The sequence below is a fragment of the Protomyctophum bolini genome (genome assembly GCF_963924005.1).
Source record: "Protomyctophum bolini genome assembly, chromosome: 19".
Taxonomy (NCBI): domain Eukaryota; kingdom Metazoa; phylum Chordata; class Actinopteri; order Myctophiformes; family Myctophidae; genus Protomyctophum; species Protomyctophum bolini.
This window is the reverse complement of record NC_137880.1, coordinates 25,894,814-25,914,002: the sequence shown is the minus strand read 5'-3', so window position 1 is coordinate 25,914,002 and position 19,189 is coordinate 25,894,814. Positions and strand designations below refer to the sequence as shown.

The 19,189-nt window shown below is 45.1% G+C and overlaps 1 protein-coding gene across 2 annotated transcripts; it reads left to right on the top strand.

Moving 5' to 3' along the window:
* Nucleotides 1-425: 425 nt before the first annotated feature.
* On the top strand, nt 426-12,898 carry tbx18 (T-box transcription factor 18). 2 transcript variants are annotated; one of them, XM_080791192.1, is made up of 8 exons: nt 426-976; nt 2,197-2,395; nt 2,992-3,093; nt 3,910-4,081; nt 5,630-5,797; nt 7,995-8,059; nt 9,751-9,845; nt 10,751-12,898. In XM_080791192.1, the coding sequence occupies exons 1-8, from the start codon at nt 739-741 to the stop codon at nt 11,302-11,304; spliced, it is 1,593 nt and encodes a 530-aa protein (XP_080647318.1). In that variant the 5' UTR covers nt 426-738; the 3' UTR covers nt 11,305-12,898. The 2 variants fall into 2 exon arrangements, with proteins under 2 accessions (XP_080647318.1, XP_080647317.1); XM_080791191.1 differs by having other exon boundaries at nt 3,910-4,093.
* The last annotated feature ends 6,291 nt before the right edge of the window (nt 12,899-19,189 follow it).

Sequence of the window (19,189 nt, the reverse complement as noted above, 5' to 3'; positions counted from 1 at the left end):
CTGCCATTTATGTTGTGGGCTGTGGCCTTTACGCACGGCTCACGGTTATCGTTGACAGGGAATGGAAGGCCTGCCCTACAGCAATACTAATAATTATAATTAATATACTACAAGACACAGGTCTTCCCAGAGGGGCTCCTGAGCAGGAGGTAATGGCCAAATATGCAAAGCATGTCGGGCCGTGGTGTGAAAATGCGCGCAATGCCCGAGAGAGAGAGACGCGCTCGTGCTCCGAGCCATGATTCATTCACGAGCCCTTGCTTTACCACATAAGGCACGAGCGGCCACATGAGGGGGGCGGGAGCGAGAGAGGACCCCGCGGGGCCTGCGATTGGCTGGAGTGGTCGCTCCGCGCGCTGAGATTGACAGGCTCCCTCCCTGCTCAGACTTTTCTCTGCTTTATTGACACTTCCCCAAAGCCGAGGCACTGCCGCGCGCCGCGCCTTCCCTCCAGCAGCAGCAGCAGCACGCACGCACAGATAACGGATAAGTTATTTGACTAAACCGTGCCTCCACTGGCCCGGTTACTTCAATGTCAGTCCAGAACGGATTGTAACCGGAGGAGCCGCCTGCCTCCATCGCTCTCGCTCTCAACGAGGACAGCACAGGACAGGACAGGAGGAAGGTTACAAAGTTATCGAGGGGTTCAGTTTTGGGGCGGTGGGGCACTTTTCTTCGCTCTATCTCGCTCGATTTCGACGCCGTTTCTCCTCCTCCGTTCCCTCTTCTTTCTCCGACATGGCAGAGAAACGACGGTCGCCGTGCGCTCTGAGCGTCAAGGCGCACGCGTTCTCGGTGGAGTCCCTGATCGGTGCCGAAAAACGGCGTAAGATCGAGGAGGAGGACGCCGCTGTCAGCTGCTTCGAGGACGGGACGGATGTTTCTGATCTTACCGGGAGCCCCGGAGTGCCGCGGGCGGAGAGAGCGTCTGTCAGCGACCGGGGCAGCGAGGTTGAATGCGCGAGCGACGGCTCCCGTAAGTAAAGTTATGAATGGGGGACGCAATCGATTTGGCACGAATTTGTCAAATGTGTTGACATTCCATGAGCGCTAATTTAATCTAGCCTGCTGTTTATCAAACACAGGATACAATGTAAATTCCTTTGTGCAAGCACTGCTAGACGTGTCCATCACATTCCTATAGGCCTGCTATAAATTAATCAGAAATCAGAAAACGATTTACTATATTAATAAAGATATATATAGCCCTATATATTTTTTTTTACAATCGTTTTTATAACACAACTAAGGACTTCGAGACATGTCTGTTTTAGTTTATGTTGTTTTGAAAACAGATTGAAAATAATACTTATGTCAGCTTTGCATGGCTAATAATAAGTCATATATAGCAGACGTAATCATTTACCATATTGTATAGCCAAGTGAAATTAACGGTTAATTATTTGCATACACTCATTATTTTAATAAAGAATAGACCTACAATATAATTTATTTCCTCCCAAGTATAGGCCTCCTGTTCAAAAAAAGTCAACATTAAAAGTAGACTAAAATATGGAAAACAAACATAACTGCAAGTCTATGTCAGAAATAGATGTAGAAATCGTATAAATATGATACAATATCTTGGCGCTGGTCTTGTAAATAGAAGTCGCGTGAGTGTGACTAATGTGAGACGCTTTACGAGCTTTATGAGTAGTGTCGCAATCATAAACACGCCAATTAGCAGGCGATAAAGACATGGAAACGATGCTCTGCAGGCCTGCAGAAAACACACAAACCGAGCGGTTATATGACAAATCATGATTTAAATCTGCTGCGAATTTAGCTCCACTTGGCTGTGAAAGCGTCTTTCGGAAACATTCCGCTCAAGCATTATTTTGTGTTAGTGGATTTGTTTGGCCATGCAGTGCAGTGGTGAATGCGTCTATAAATTTCTCCCACTTGGCGAGGCCGTCGCTGCATGGCATGGCACCTCTGACAATAATACAGACATCATCAGTCTATCATTAGACCGTTCTCTTAATAAATTTGAACATGAAAACAAGCCGATATAAAAATAAAAAACACGAGGCCTTGTGTCTGCATGCATGGCAATTCAGTCATAGAACAAAAATGTATACGGATAGGCTAGTAAAAAAGGTTTTAAAGGATACCGTTTTTTTTGTTTAATGGAATTGGCTTTGAGAGGGTAATTTATTTTCAATATTAACGGGATTATTTCCCTTTGTGGTGAAGCGGAGAGCGAGGACGTGCTCTTGGAGAGCCCTGGGTCCGAGGCGCAGTGCACGGCCCCGCCGGTGTGCACGGCCCCGGTCATCGCTGCGGCGGGCAGCGGCTCTGGAGGAGAGGAGATGCGCGTTGACCTGCAGGGCGCCGACCTGTGGAAGCGCTTTCACGAGATTGGCACGGAAATGATCATCACCAAGGCAGGACGGTATGGATGGAGATATACGAATGGGACAATAATATGGATTGAGTTGCTTCCTTAATCCTTTTGCAGCAATTAAGACACAAAACAAAAAAATAGGGCTATCGAAGCAAATATGCACCGTCTGTGACATTGCATAAATAGCAGCTACAATATTAAAACGATACAAAAAAGGTAAATAAGTTAAATAGTGCCATGCTAATAAAACACTAGGCATAGGCTATTGCTTATAGAATGAACCTATCATTACAGAATCAGTGAGAGCTATACATTTTGAACAGTATTCATTGAATGATTGATTGATTGATGATTGGAAAATATATATATTTCACAGTATGTGAAATGAGACTTGTTCACATCAGGGTCCTCTATTTTCAATTCATCAGAACATTTAAAGACGGTACAAATACACTTCTATGAAGAAGTAAACTAAATGTGGCTATTATGTAGTAAAATGTAAATGTGGGCTATAGCTATTTTATAACATTAATGTCATGGCAATTAAGATTTTGAAAATTACATAATCGATTAAATTTACTCAGCTTGTAAACAAAGCCAAATAAAAATTCAAACAAGATGATTTATTTCATATTTCCTGTCAGGCGGATGTTCCCCGCCATGCGCGTGAAGATTACGGGTCTGGACCCACATCAACAGTATTACATCGCCATGGACATAATCCCTGTGGACAACAAACGATATAGGTGAGACGTGAACACGCACGCACACGCACACACACACACACACACACACACACACACACACACACACACACACACACACACACACACACACACACACACACACACACACACACACACACACACACACACACACACACACGCCTAAAGTCACAATTTACGACAAGGACCAAAAAAGGGGCGCCCTAAAACAATATAACTTGTCTTGTACATGTCTGAATTTAGCTCGTAAGGTCTGCCAGAGTGAAACCAACCGTTTTCAATGGTTCAATCTCCGCTTCCCGGAGCCGCAAATGGCGGTTGGCAAAGTGATTTGTCAGGTTGGTTTTGCGCCCTTTTTCACAGCCTTTTGGAAAAAGGCCTTTTGGACGCCCATATAACCTCTCCACCCTCGAAAGGTCAACCGACAAATGTTACAACAGCAGAACAAAATGAACACACGTCAAGCGGGGTTGTGGAGTTTATATGAACTCTGTCTTGTCTATGAGGTGCACATATGCAGGGGTGTGAAAAAGGCCTGGACTGGCCACTTGACGTACAGGTCATATTATGCCCGGTAGGGCCCCCCCTTGCTTTAATATGTTTTTGCACATGGAGGGATGTTTTTCAGTATAAAAGTGGTGGTATTAGGGCTTGTTATATGTGGGGGCAGTAGAGTATATCTGCTTATTCTTCTATCTACTTGTGGTGGGCCGGTCTGGGCCAAATGTCAGGGCAGAATGTTTGACCCAGTCCAGCCCTGCGTGAAACGGACCCTTTTTTTGTGACATCTGCTGCATGGTCCATCCTTTGATGTCTTTGTGTACTATATTTTTGAAGGTACGTGTACCACAGTTCCAAGTGGATGGTTGCGGGAAACGCAGACTCCCCGGTGCCGCCCAGAGTGTACATTCACCCGGACTCCCCGGCCTCTGGAGAGACGTGGATGCGGCAGGTCATTAGTTTCGACAAACTCAAGCTGACCAACAATGAGTTGGATGACCAGGGACATGTAAGTCAATATGTAAGTCACTTCATGGACTACATATTGAAAGTCACAAGCTACAGTAGGCCTTTTCAAATGGCGTGGGTTTTTATTTATTTTTATATAAATGTTTTTTTTGTGTGGCTTTCGCCTTTTTTATGGAGGGACAGACAGTAGGCTGACAGGAAATGGGGAGAGAGATGGGGGGAAGACATGCAGGATCGGGAGTCGAACCCGCGGCACACTGCCAGACTGGATTACCAGCCAAGGTGCCTGGACCACTGAGCCATGGCCCAGGCCAATGACGTGGGTTTTATGGACGATTAAGTACAGTCAGTGTAAATTATAATTATAAAAATAAATAGGCTTAAATTCTATTCTATTCCATAACAAATAAAATATATCGGATCATCAACTTAATTGAACAAACATTAATGAAGTTGAATTCACAGGCCTGTTAAATTGTGAACCATCCCGTTACTTGATCGTTGTTTGTAAATGGAGAGGATTATATATATATTTATTTATTTTGTATTACTTATTCTTATACATTTATTTTGACGTATTGTTTGTGCCAATTCTGCAAAAAAATTATAATCTGCTCATACAGTAATATGGTTGTACGTGCATTGTGTGTGTATGCATCTATACACCTTTCTATAGGTACTTGCATGCTTACATGTATGCTTTACAACAGTGCATAAGAAATGGGTTCTACACTCTCAGCATTAAATGAACATGTTATAGTTATAGTTGGGTGAAATGTTGCTACAGTATAGTATACCCTCCACATTTACATCACTTATTATTACTGATTTACTTTACTGTTAATTAGGCTACTGTATGTAGGCTACACATATTATTGTATAAATACATAACTATTATATTCCCTTTTACTGTGACAGCTTGAACCTATTTATTTAGGTAAAGCCTATAGGTCGGTCCCTATAGGTCTTAAAGTCTATTCATGCCATTATTGATTGCAAACAAATATCTTTGTCTCCATGCATGTCCACCAGTCCAGGCACAGACGCAAGGTCGAATGACGTCATCTTCATGTCTTTTATTCTGTCTTTTATATAATTCTTTCACTGTTTTTTGTTAACAATTAATTAGACTGTATTAACACCGCAGGGGAATTCAGTTTTCAGCTTCACCCAGCTGATTGCTGCTCAGTGGTTGGGGACACCAATTCATCTATCAATGGCTGCCTTATTGTTACTAGTGTGTACTATTTCTCTGTACTTATTCTCTATCCTTACCGGAACCTGGAAACCAGATCAATCTGCCACAGGAAAAAACAAGTCCTAGGCAGATTGCTCACCCCCCCGAGTTGTGGGTGATCAGAACCCACTATTCAAACTTTTTTGGAATCTTTTTGTAACTGCCCCTTGGAAATTAATCCTCCACACCGAAGTTCCAGACTAATATTTACGCAGTGATATTAGCCTGGCCATGCCAGGCTAATATACTGTACATATCTTTCATCCTTAATGCAGTGCTGCCATCAGCACGACTGAATTTCCCTGCAGCATTATTAAAGGACTATATATATGCTCCCTCCCCCTTTTCCAGATCATCCTACACTCCATGCATAAGTACCAGCCGCGGGTCCATGTAATCCGCAAGGAGTGTGGAGAGGAGCTGTCCCCGGTCAGGGCAGTCCCGCTGGGGGAAGGAACCAAGACCACCGCCTTCCCTGAGACTGTGTTCACCACCGTCACCGCGTACCAGAACCAACAGGTACTGTAGCCCGCTATAGTTGACCCATTAAGACCTGAGGCCCAACCTACAAATGTCTTCTAAATCTCTTTTTTTTTAAATTGTTTGTTTACCGGTATTCAAGATTTCAGGGTATACAGTAGCTCAGATAATATATCAATATATGTGACACATGCACCCATAAAGGACATACCAAAACATTTACATATAAATCTCCTAACCACCATGAAAATATTGTGGCATAGCATAAAGAAATTATATAGTCCTATAACAGGGAAGTGACAGTTACAAACCACATAACCTGAATCAAGTTTTGAAACAAAAACAAGACAAACATACGACAAGACAAGACAACATAATGTCTTCTAAATGTTTCAGAAAAAAAATATAATTGTGTTGCTAAAATTATTTTATGTCAAGGTGGGTCCCCCAAATTTGGCAATGGAAATGTCTTTTTCCATGCAGGGAACATTTTTACGATTTCAAGTTCATATCGCGGCACAAAGTGGCGTGCTATGAACTTGTATGCCTCCTATTTTTGAATAGCCAAAGCATTAAATATGGTAACGTGGTTAAATCTAAAATGACAGAGATGCTATCCCAGTTCTTTTTATGGTTTAACCCCCAAGCTCATCACCTTTACTCAGTAGCACTAGCAACCACCTTTATTACCATGCAGAGCACAGCGCACAATTGCCAATAACAACGCAACACAACAAAATATGTAAGCTGCCATACCTGCAAGCCATGGCTATTATCCATTAGATACCACACGTACAAGCTGGAATGCTGCTACAGTATGTACCCTGCTTGTGTGTGTGTGATGTTCTCCATATAGACTACCGACTCTAAATTTATCTACAGGGATTCCTTCCTTAACTGTTTACAACTAACTACTCTACTATATGAGAGTTACAAATGGATACATGTATACAACATAAGATATATCATTGTGCTGGACTGTGCATATGCACTGCTAAATCTATTCAAAAATGTCTGTATTGTCACACACAGAGTGATAATTCTATACTGAAAAGAAAAAGAGATTTCTGTCCAGTCAATTAGTTTGACCTGTCCTATTACGTCCTATTACTTCCCACAACATAATGCTGCATGGTTTATAGTTACGCACGCACGCACGCACGCACACAGAATGTATAAAATATTTGGAACAATACTTGTCTACAAAATGTCTAATATCATATGGAAAAATGCAAACATAATTTTATTTGAATAAAAGGTCATTTCTGAGGTCACATTTTGACGGATTCAACTTTAGATGACTTTTGGCTTTTAATTCCTCTGAAAGGCAAATCTCTTCCTGTAGAATTTGCTACACTATATATATGAGGGCAGGGTACTGGTTTAGCTGATTTCAGGCCAGTGTGCACTTCAAAGAAGGATATTGGCAGTGTTGGCTGACCGACAGCAAATGATGGCTGATGTAAGCGCATAGTGGTGGTGCCTATAAAGTTTCTCTGGATACGGGTCACAGAGTTGGGCAGTACACACCACCCACAACCTGAGCAGACCCACTGACAAATGTGCTCGCATGCACGCATGCGCCCGCGCACACACGCATGTATGCGCACACGTGCACATGCATGTATGCACACACAAACACACACACACACACACACACACACACACACACACACACACACACACACACACACTATGGAAAATAAAATGACAATATATTTGACTAAATATTTTTTTTAAATTAAAATAGCAAAAATAGCCGATCTACCATCTTGCGATAAAACCAGGAAAATACAACACTTTTGGCATATCCTTGGCAAAATAACCAACGATATCTAGTCTCAAAACACAATATCGATAATCTGCACATGCACACACGCACACACACACACACACACACACACGATAACATACAATATTTTCATAGACACATGCACTGACACACACACACACACAGGCATATAGTATTCATGCATATAAATATACACGTGCAAGCACATACACAGACACACATGTATAGTTTACGACATAAACTGGGAAAACATATATACTTAATATTGGCTTATTATAAACTCATGATACCAGTGGCTAGACCTGGTTAAAAGATTATAGAGACAATGCAAATAAATCCATTTTGGTTGGAACACTATTTCACAATGAGGTAAAATAAACTCCCGCATTATCATGGACCGTGTAATATATGAATGTTTGGAAATAACATTTTGTTCCTCTCCAGATCACAAGGCTGAAGATCGACAGAAACCCGTTCGCCAAGGGTTTCAGAGACTCAGGCAGAAACCGGTGAGTCAATTTCCATCACAGAGATTTTCACATTATCTGGCGTATTAGAGGAAACGTGAGATGCAGCGACTGCGTTACATTAGGGTTTGTTTGCGGTTCTTGTCGCAGCTATTTCAGTCCTCTTTTATAGGGAGCAAAGCTATTTATCTGTTTTTTTCTTTCCTTTGGAAAGTGCGCAACGGCAGACCATGAAATAAATCTGTTTTTGACGGAAGTAAAACAAAACTGTTAATCCACCGATTGAACAGTCGCAGTACATAATTATTTAAATTATTTACATTTTACAACATTAATCACTGATGCATTTTCATGTGAGTGCGTGCTAAGTTTTCAGGGCACTAATTTACAGAGTCACACAGTTAACGGGCAGAACGTTTGAGAGGGAAAAATGTAACCTCAGCCCCCCCCGAAAGCCAAATGGAGCGTCAGATTCCAGCCGTGCCAAGAGAACATAAACATCAACGGCAGAATAATAAAAGTGGAGAGTGTCCTGAAGAAAATCTATATAAACACATTTATAAACATATATATATAAACAGCATTAAAACAACACGGCAGTAAAAAGAAAAAAAAAAGAAAGAAAGAAAGGAAAAAGAAAACACGGCCTCCAAACAGCCATCCCCCCTGGGGCCCTCAGCAGAAATCATTAGAGTAGAGAGAGAGAGAGAGAGAGAGAGAGAGAGAGAGAGAGAGAGATGAAGAGAGAGAGAGGGGGGGGGGGTATGCATGTATACGTGAAAGAGTGAAAATCCGACGGGGAGGAGAAGGCAGAGTACACAGCAACCTGGATAACCGGGAGACCCTGACAGCTGACCCTATAAAAGTTAAACTCAGGAAGGCAGAGAGAAAAAAACACCTCCCCCTTAAATATTACAGGAAGAGTTAAGCAGTTTGCTAAATAAACTCCTGCTCTGATAGGCTGCTTCGGAACGCATACAGGGCCACTCCGGGGCAGCTTGTCTAAATTATCGCCGCGGCTACGACCCCGCGGGGGGGGAGGACTTTTATCCTCACGCTAACGAGGGGTAACAGAGCGCTCGCATTACCCCAGCCGCAGTCTCCCCCCCACCCCCCACCCTCCTACCCCACCTGGGGAAGAGGGAGAGGTGGATGTGGAGGGGAGGAGGCGGGTGGGGGTGGGAGCCCCACCTCATAAATCGTTGCTGCGGCTTCCTGAGCCTTCGTCCTGATTCGCCTGTAAAAGCCCGTGTGAAAGCAATTACCTCGGAGCACCCGGCTGGCAGCGGCCAATGGCGGCGCAGCGTTTATGCCCCTCATTACCTGCGGTCTCCATGGAGACTGCGCGAGAAAGAGAGAAAGAGAGGCCCCGCGGGCAGCTAAGATGGCCGCCAGGTGGCTGGATGTAATGTCTGCCGCAGTGAGGCATGCTGGGATAGGAGAGGGCGGGAGAGGGCATAATGTCTGCCGCAGTGAGGCATGCTGGGATAGGAGAGGGCGGGAGAGGGCGTAATGTCTGCCGCAGTGAGGCATGCTGGGATGTGAGTGGGCGTTAACTGTATCACTGACCAAAGAATTTGTGGTCGTATATTTGTCAGTCTGGAATCATGGAGTACTGTATGACGTTCAGGGTGTAATTCTGACCCTCTGTGTGTGTGTGTGTGTGTGTGTGTGTGTGTGTGTGTGTGTGTGTGTGTGTGTGTGTGTGTGTGTGTGTTATGTGGCATATACAGCATGGGCCTTGAGGCTCTGGTGGAGTCCTATGCATTCTGGCGTCCATCTCTGCGAACGCTCACATTCGAGGACATCCCTGGCATGGGCAAACAAGGTACAGATCGTAACTGAACCATGCACCGCCTTCTCATCTAATGAACAATGTTTGAACCTTGCAATGAACATTAAGGCCATCACACGACAAGCACTTTCAATATCAAATGACACAGATCATCCCCTGTATCGCTGTTTTAGTATAGGAGTTTTGTCCCCTCAGCCATCGCAGCATTAAACAAACTGCCCCGCCGATAGGATGGTTCTGTATACTGTGTGGGGACCTCATGTTTTTGTATTGTCTTGGTGTTATGTGCTCTGTGTTGTTTTTGATGTGGGTGTTTGAACAGACTGTGAAGACAAATATCCTTCGGGACAATAAAGATTATTATAATTTTTTATATTATTAAATTGGAAGGAGCTAAATTAATGTCCCCGTTCATCAGTGTTGATTTTGTCGACAAATACTATATATTTCGTCGACTAGCCTACCTGTTTTCACTGACGAAAACTTAATGGAAACTAAGCTACTGGTTTGATGACTAAAACTATAAGACTAAATATATTGACAATTTTATCAGAAAATAAAAACTAGACTAAAATGTTAGGAAGGGCCTAGTGGACAAGAGATCCAGTATAAGTAAAAGACAAGTGATTTTAAACTTGGGTGCATGCTTAAAATAGCAGATCTACAAGCTCACAACGTGTTTCAGCAAGTGTAATATCAGTCATTACAACGCCATCAAGGCCTGCAAAAAATAATTTTAGTTCACTAAATCAACTAGTCGACTAAAATCTCATTATATTTAGTCGACTGAAACTAGACTAACACTAAAACATTCCAGGTGACTAAAATGTGACTTGAACCAAATTAAAACTATTCAAGAAACTAGAAAATAAAAATCTAAATTTGCTGTCAAAATCAACAGTGCTGTTCATTCCCTCTCTGTGCTCCTCCGTCTGCAGGAGTCCCTGGGATGCATGGAGGTGTGCCGTCGTCCCACCTGCTCTCCTCGTCTCCCTGCTCGTCCCACTTCCAGGTGTGTCCCCTCAGTCCGCCAGACTACGCCTGTGCGCGGCCCGCGCACCCTCTCCATCGCTACGGCAACCCCCCGGAGCCTTTCCCCCCTCCTCCCAGAGGGCCCTCGGCGTACGAGGGCGAAGGATTCTGCTCCCTGCCCCTCCCCGCCTCTCAGCTGGGCTACCTGCCAAACCACCCGTCCTCGCATCATCAGGGTTACGCCGGGCTACGCCTCCACACGCCCCCCTACGGCCTCTACGGTTACACATTCCCTCCGTCGCCCCGTCTCGCCGCCAGCCCAGACAAAATGGCTGCCGTCGCCGCCGCCGCCAATCACCAGAGCCCCTTCCTAGGCTCCTCCCCCAGCGGCACACTAACGGACAGCCTGGGCATGCTAAGCGGAGGCCAGCAAGGCTTCCTATTTGACACTCGGACTTTGGGATTGGCCAGCGGTCAGCCGGGAGGCGGAGCCTCACAGGTCACGGCCCACATGGGCTGAACGTGGCCTCTGGGGGTTGTTGTTTATTGTTGGAAACGTATTTCCGTCCAGGAAACGGTACGACTTTGGTTCAGGACTTATCACAGCGAGGGCAAATAGCCATCTTGCAGAACGAGGGAAAAAACTGACAGAGCGACAACTTGAGCCATTGTTTCTGCGAGCACGGTGAGCTTGTCGTATAAAGCTCTCATTAAGAGACCTGGTTCTTTTTCTTTTTCACCATCAAGTTCTTTTTGGTTCATGTTCTGTGGGACTGAAGTGTGCCAGGGCTTTGCGATGCAACTGCAGTGGTAGCCCAGGGAGGAAAACTGTGGCTTTCGGAGTCCAAACATTATAACCCAGAGACCGAACTGGAATAAAAGCACGAATCTGATCACACGAACAGAGGCCAAGAAACACTGGGCAGAAACCGGGCTGGCCCTGACTTTCAAAGCAAGCACTTCAGCCGCAGCCCTCCTCTGCCCCGTTCAAGCGGTTTCTTCTGAACAATTACAGTCAAAAACAACAGTTGTCCACTGCTTCCAAAATGTGAGATGAGATCTTGCCCATATTGGATGGGAAGTCTGGACTCTGTCTTTGAGCTGATCCTTCCTTTTTAATTCACTTTAAATTGTTCTCATAATGTGCCTGGTGGCACTGTATTATGCAACTCCATCTGCGAGAAAACAGACTTGTGTTGTTGTAGCCCAGACGAACCCTATAGCGTCCTTATTCTGTCCCGAACATTTGGCAAAAATAGCAGATCTAGAAGCTCAACGCGCGTATCGTGTTATCGTGTAGACCTGCAATTTCCGGCGAATGGATTTGGTGGAGAGGGAAATATAAGCGGACCTAGTATAGAGCCCTGGAGGACCCCAGTCAACTAAGTATATACAGTTGGGTTCATGTGGTTAATGTCTGCCACATGGGCGGGACTTAACCACTCTGGATTAGCAGGCTTCAAAGACCCGGCACTCAAGAGAGAGACGTCATGAAAGTATAGAACACTTAAAACATAGACGTGCGTCAGCACAGCCTTGTCAAATGCAGAGGCAACGGCCTTCATTGAAGAGCAATACTGCAATTCATAATCGGAATGATTGGCTGATCTAATACACGCTACCTGTGGTCTGCGTGTGGAGAGTGGACACCATCCTCTTCATGGTCTACTCTAGACTGTCACCCATGCTGTGTGGTGTGGGTGAAAACGCGTCTTTCCACGAGAGACACGCACATCTGACATATACTGTAGCTGCCTGTAAGGACTCCGTACTTAGCAGGAAAAGATATTGCGGAAGTGGGTGGGGGTAAGGGGGGGTGGGGGGATTAGTGTATATATGAAGGTCTATGTGACCCCTTCGCACTTAAGTAAATAGTAATACAATGCACCTGCTTCTATTAGACCAGGTGAGGTACAGGTAATACAATGCACCTGCTTCTAATAAGACCAGGTGAGGTACAGGTACGCAAACTGGCGATCCTGAAACTCAGCGGAAATGCTTTTCCTTTTGCAAACACACGCGATGTAAGCACACCTGCTGCCCCTTACTTGGAGAATAACATGTTCCGTGACATTATGTTTTGTTTTTTTGAGCCAAATAAAAATATATCTATTCAAGAATGACTATTATACAAGTATTATACAACTATTATCACGGTTTCAAGAGGGTGTCTTGATGGGAGATCAAAATGGGTGTTTATGCAGTGTTTATGCAGTGTGTGTGTGTCTGTGTGTCTGTGTGTGTGAGAGAGAGAGAGAGAGAGAGATATGACTTTTCCTGACATCATTGGAGTTTGGGTTGAGCTCAAGTGTACAGTGTAAAATCCAGACCGTTAATTTAAATCTGAGAGTGTGAAAATGGACCCCAAAGGATTTAACTGAGTACGTACCTAGCATGTGTGGTCACAGTATCTATATTGGTGCTTTAAGGCTGTGTGTGTGTGTGTGTGTGTGTGTGAGCATGCGCGCACGCGTAAAATAAAGCAGTCAACAGTTGGAGCTCCACTGCCCACAAGCTTTAGATGCCTGAGAAGTGAAACATATTACAAGAGACAGGGACAAATGGAAAGACAACCACTAAGGCAAATGCGCATGCACACACACACACACACACACACACACACACACACACACACACACACACACACACACACACACACACACACACACACACACACACACACACACACACACACACACACACACACACACACACACACACACAGTATTGTAATAGCCATGTAAGTTAATACCTACAAGCCTGTTGCAATTGACCGAGTCCCACAGGACAGGGTGTGTGGTGAATTCGGCAGTGCATACGTTCGTGCGAGTGTCTGTGCATCTGTGTATGAACATGTGCCTGTGTATATTTGTGTGTGCGTGGCTGTGTGTGTGTGTGTGTGTGTGCGTGTGTGTGTGTGTGTGTGTGTGTGTGTGTGTGTGTGTGTGTGTGTGTGTGTGTGTGTGGCAACAGGTGGTTGAGTTGTCAGCGACTATGTGACCTCAACCAGGCGAGTCTCAAAGTTCACAGAGATTCTCCAGATACGACCTCCCACAGCGTGCGGCTCTGCAGCTCGTTTCCCAAAACGCTGTTGTCATTTACAGTGTACTCATTCTGAAACATTTATCATATCCAATGATTTTGAAAACAGAAACAAAGAGCTAACCAAGTCAATGCACTATGAAGGCTTTGGTTCCAACGTTAAATAGTCAAATATTTCCCCTCTCACTGTCCCCAAGTTGAAATTGAAACCATATTCCATGCACTGGCAATTACAAATGATTGAGATCAAATATAGGAGTTGCACTGAGCAGTTTTTAGCTGGTCCTACAATTTCAATACAATACATGCACAATAATGTGCCGATCCAGGTTAAGGCGATACTCTGGTTATTGAAATGTCAATGTAAACACTGTTATCCAATTCCAACAATCTAAAGTCGTGAAGTAAAATAGCCAAAAATATATTTATTCAAGCTGTTTTTTGGTTGGCTTCATGGTCATATGGTACCATCTTGAAAGTGAGTCATGACGGAGCTTATAAGAGAGTATAGTTCTATGAACAAACTGTTGTTCTATCAACAAAATAAAAGAATGAAGTGTTTAATACACTTCTGGGAGGTTTTTACTTTTTTACAGGCAGCCTCACTGTTTGTTTACATCAGCCTCTGACGTGGTTTGACATAATTTCTGTCGTTTCTGGCGACAGACACTGTGCATGGACAACATTTGTACTATCTCTCTCAAATAATGAATTGCCATCTGGTTGTGTTTAGACGCTCAGACAACCTTTCTTCCAACTGTGTGTGTAAGAGACAGCAAGACAATGAGCCGATCTCACAACAAGGCTTGCCTGCAACATGATGTAACTGTTCAGTATATTTTTCACCTGAAAGGAGAAGGAGAGTCCAGGATGGGCTATACAAGCAGTGGTGGGTATAGGGAGGGAGTGAGAGAGAGAGAGAAGAGGGAGAGGCACACAGATGGATTACAGTTAATGTACAGTAGCTGTCTGCCTCTGCCAGATGCATATTTGTTTCTCTTTGCTCCACACACATTACTGTCTCATCCCCAAATGCCTGCTTATAGTCTCCTCTCGTGTGTTTATTAAGCACGGTACCCTGCATGACGGTAAACAAACCGACTCTTTCGATACTTTTCCCGGCCTATGCCGGCAGTTAATTATTTAGGTGGCAATAAAGTAGTATTGCGAGTCCGATTGAGTCCGAGTATTACACTCGGACTCACTCCAGTCTCACTCCCACGACAGTGACCCATTCACTCCCCGGCTGTGCTGGCGCTGTCTGGCCCGGCCGGTGGCCAGCCCAGTGCTGTCTGGCCCGGCCGGTGGCCAGCCCAGTGCTGTCTGGCCCCAGTGGTCAGCCCAGTGCTGTCTGGCCCCGGTGGCCAGCCCAGTGCTGTCTGGCCCGGTGGCCCCGGTGGCCAGCCCAGTGCTGTCTGGCCCCAGTGGTCAGCCCAGTGCTGTCTGGCCCCAGTGGTCAGCCCAGTGCTGTCTGGCCCCAGTGGTCAGCCCAGTGCTGTCTGGCCCGGTGGTCAGCCCAGTGCTGTCTGGCCCCAGTGGCCAGCCCAGTGCTGTCTGGCGCCAGTGGTCAGCCCAGTGCTGTCTGGCCCGGTGGTCAGCCCAGTGCTGTCTGGCCCGGTGGTCAGCCCAGTGCTGTCTGGCCCCAGTGGCCAGCCCAGTGCTGTCTGGCCCCAGTGGTCAGCCCAGTGCTGTCTGGCCCGGTGGTCAGCCCAGTGCTGTCTGGCCCCAGTGGCCAGCCCAGTGCTGTCTGGCCCCAGTGGTCAGCCCAGTGCTGTCTGGCCCGGTGGTCAGCCTAGTGCTGTCTGGCCCCAGTGGTCAGCCTAGTGCTGTCTGGCCCCGGTGGCCAGCCCAGTGCTGTCTGGCCCCAGTGGCCAGCCCAGTGCTGTCTGGCCCCAGTGGTCAGCCCAGTGCTGTCATTGTGAAGGTGAGGACCTTTGACGAGAGGACAGCATGTGTGACTGGACAGGGGGGTTGGGGGAGGAGTGGTTATTTTAGAACACAGGAATGATTGGCTTGCTGCTTCTGAGTGACAGGTGACAGAACCCCTGCATGGTAAACCCATATCTTACGGATACACATGCACGCGTACGTGGACAGCCGCACGCTCACACACACACACGCATACGTGCACAGCCGCACACACACGCACGCACGCACGCACCCACACACACATACATACAAATGTACGCATTTGCAATCACTGTTGCCACCTGCTGCAAAAGTTAAATTAAATTATTGTTGCTTATGAAACCATGACAGTTTCCCCGATGAACACACGCACAGGCGCGCGCACACACACACACACACACACACACGGTGTCAGTGGTTCATGGATGGCTTTCCCAGCTGAAGTGGGCACATTAACACTTGCGTGTGACCAGGTGCCGAGGTGACAGATTTGTCACGCTATATGCCTGGGAGGGACGGGAGGAGGACAAGAAGAGGATCAAGAGAAGAAGGGATAAGTTGGTGTGTGTGTGTGTGTGTGTGTGTGTGTGTGTGTGTGTGTGTGTGTGTGTGTGTGTGTGAGTGAGAGCGAGCATGTGTATAGTTGTTTATCGTTCAAATGAAAACTCACAAGTGAACTCACAACATCATTAGGGAGGGATTCTATTTGTAACAGTGTTACAATGTGTCATCATCGCAACACTTTTTTCTCATAGCAGATATTGGTTACAAAACGCTACACATGTCTTGTATATACTGTATCTGATGTCTATTAATATCCTAAATAGATTGCTTAGGCTTACTGTTAACATCTCACATAAATACACACTTAGAAGTGCTGCCAAAGCATCGCCTTCTGACACTGTATATGTGCACTCAGTGAAATTAAACACTAATGAGTGAGATCATTAGTTGCACGCACACACACATGCACGCACGAACGGACGCACACACACACACACACACACACACACACACACACACACACACACACACACACACACACACACACACACACACACACACACACACACACACACACACACACACACACACACACACACACACACACACACACACACACACACACACACACACACACCATAGCTTTCGGCATGCAAGGACCACATGGCATTGTTTTTGCAAACTTGTCTGAGTGAGCGCATGTGCACACACAAGCACACATCCATATGTGAAATGGGTTCATTTATAATCCTTGTTGCTCAAGGGAGACATATTGATGATTACAACCCCCTCACTGCAAAATGCTGAGTGTGAATTTAGCTTTGAGAGTGTAAACATGAACCCTTAAACATGTTTAGGGTACACTCTGTGCAAAAGCCTTAACCTTTCCAGCCATACGCAGATTACAGCATCCTTTTTAATTTAGCCATGCACTCAATTATACACACCATCATGGCAAAACAACACCAACACCAGTCTAATAAATAATCCTATACCAACACGTATAATGCCTCCGGGAACAGGATTTGACAAATTGGACTTAATACTGTGTGCGCACGTGCGTGCGTGCGTGCGTGCGTGCGTGTGTGTGTGTGTGTGTAACCAGGTCTATGAAAATGTTAACAGGCCAGATAAAGTCACAAAATCCGAAAATACATCTAGAATAAGCAACAATATTGCTGACTGTCAAACATCATTTTCATGTCATGGACCACTAATATTCTCTATATATATATATATATATATATATATATATATATATATATATATATATATATAAATATATATATATTTGCTGTTCATATATTCAGAACGGGTAAGGACTAGTACATACAGTATAGTTTATAATTCACAAAATTATAGTAAACAATTAAATGGTAAGACGTAAAACTAAATAAACACGACAAAAGACCAAATTACTTCAACATACAGTATTCACATCAGTGCAATAACATTGCCAAACTAAATTGCCTCTGAAATGTTTCCCCCGCACATGATGGCCGCTGGCAGGCTCAACAAGGGAGTCTTGGCCAGGGTGAAATAATCCTATTTACCATATCTTTCCTCTACACAGTTTTCCCTTTCAGCGCCTCAGGACATTTGGCTATGCTAAACGTATTCAACACAGTTAGCATTTCCATACGGGCCGGTTATGTGGTTTTAGTGTCCTGTGTGATTGAAGCTAGCATTAGCATGTGGCCTGGCTCCATGCGGGGCGCTGAGAGGGAGACTTGTGGCTTGTCGCTCGTGACCGAGCATACAGACCGGCGGGGAAGTCCACAGGTGAGGTCATGGACGGCGAGCGGGGGACAGGAAAGTTCCCTGGAGCTCAGAATAAGACTTGGCAGAGCAACAGTCGATCCGTAAGGGACAAAGAGAGGTCTATTCGTGTTCGATGACCAGAATGTCAGAATTACAAATAGGCGTGTGGACAAACTGATCTTTCGTTGAAGGGATGGTCAGACTTTCAAGGTTTCTGTTGGAAGCTGCTCACCACCGGCACGCCTCGCTCCGCCGGCCTGGCCGGGGATTTAAAACCACTGAAGCACGCGGGTGTGTACGCACTGTGCGTTGCCTCTCTCCCTCCATCCCTCTGCAACTTTCCAGCTGTTTATCTCCAAGAGGAGAGATAAACAAGGGACTCACTGCTCAATCTGCACTCGAAAAGAGTTCTGATGATCTGGAATTTGGAGATGATCTCACAATTGGCGTTCATTGAAGCATAATAATTATACTATGATGTTGGATCTCATGCCAGCGCTGATATCATTCTCAAGTGCATCGATGTTTTCCCTTGGAGGGGCTAAGGACTTAACATGGATTCAAACTAAACGAGTAGTGAAAACAAGACCGCGTCCAGCAACGGTGTGGCTCCCATGTGGATCTCAGACTTCACGTGGCTAAAGTTTGCAGCTTCTGCTGTTTCTGTCATGCGAGCTTTTTGTTTTCTTCATGCATCTACTGTATTTCCCTGCACTTTGCATGTTTCCTTTGGAGCGAGTCTTTTGTCCTGTATAGGTAAAATAAGGACACATGCGATATCTGTTCATACCACTCAATGACATCATATTGATGACGTTGATTGACAACTGGCAAAAATAGGGGCCCAAATCTCTTTGCCGCAAATAGCCAATCGTCAAACTCAGAATTCATTGTGTTACAACTTGTAGATTTTCTATTCTTGCAGAATGTTAACTACATGCCCAGAATAGGGACACTGGGGTTCAAGGAGTTAAACCGTGCCCATAAAGGAATTTCCGGCATGCTCAATGTAGCCATGTGTGTGCCTGTTGGATGGATTCATGATTATCATTGGTCTTATGGGCCCTGCTGTGGGAAAACACTAATGATGTGACATTCAACACAACATGCTGCTCCAAATGCATGTCTGAGTATTTACTATAAATACAGTTGAGAAATCCACAACTATTCATAGATTTGTATAAGTCTAC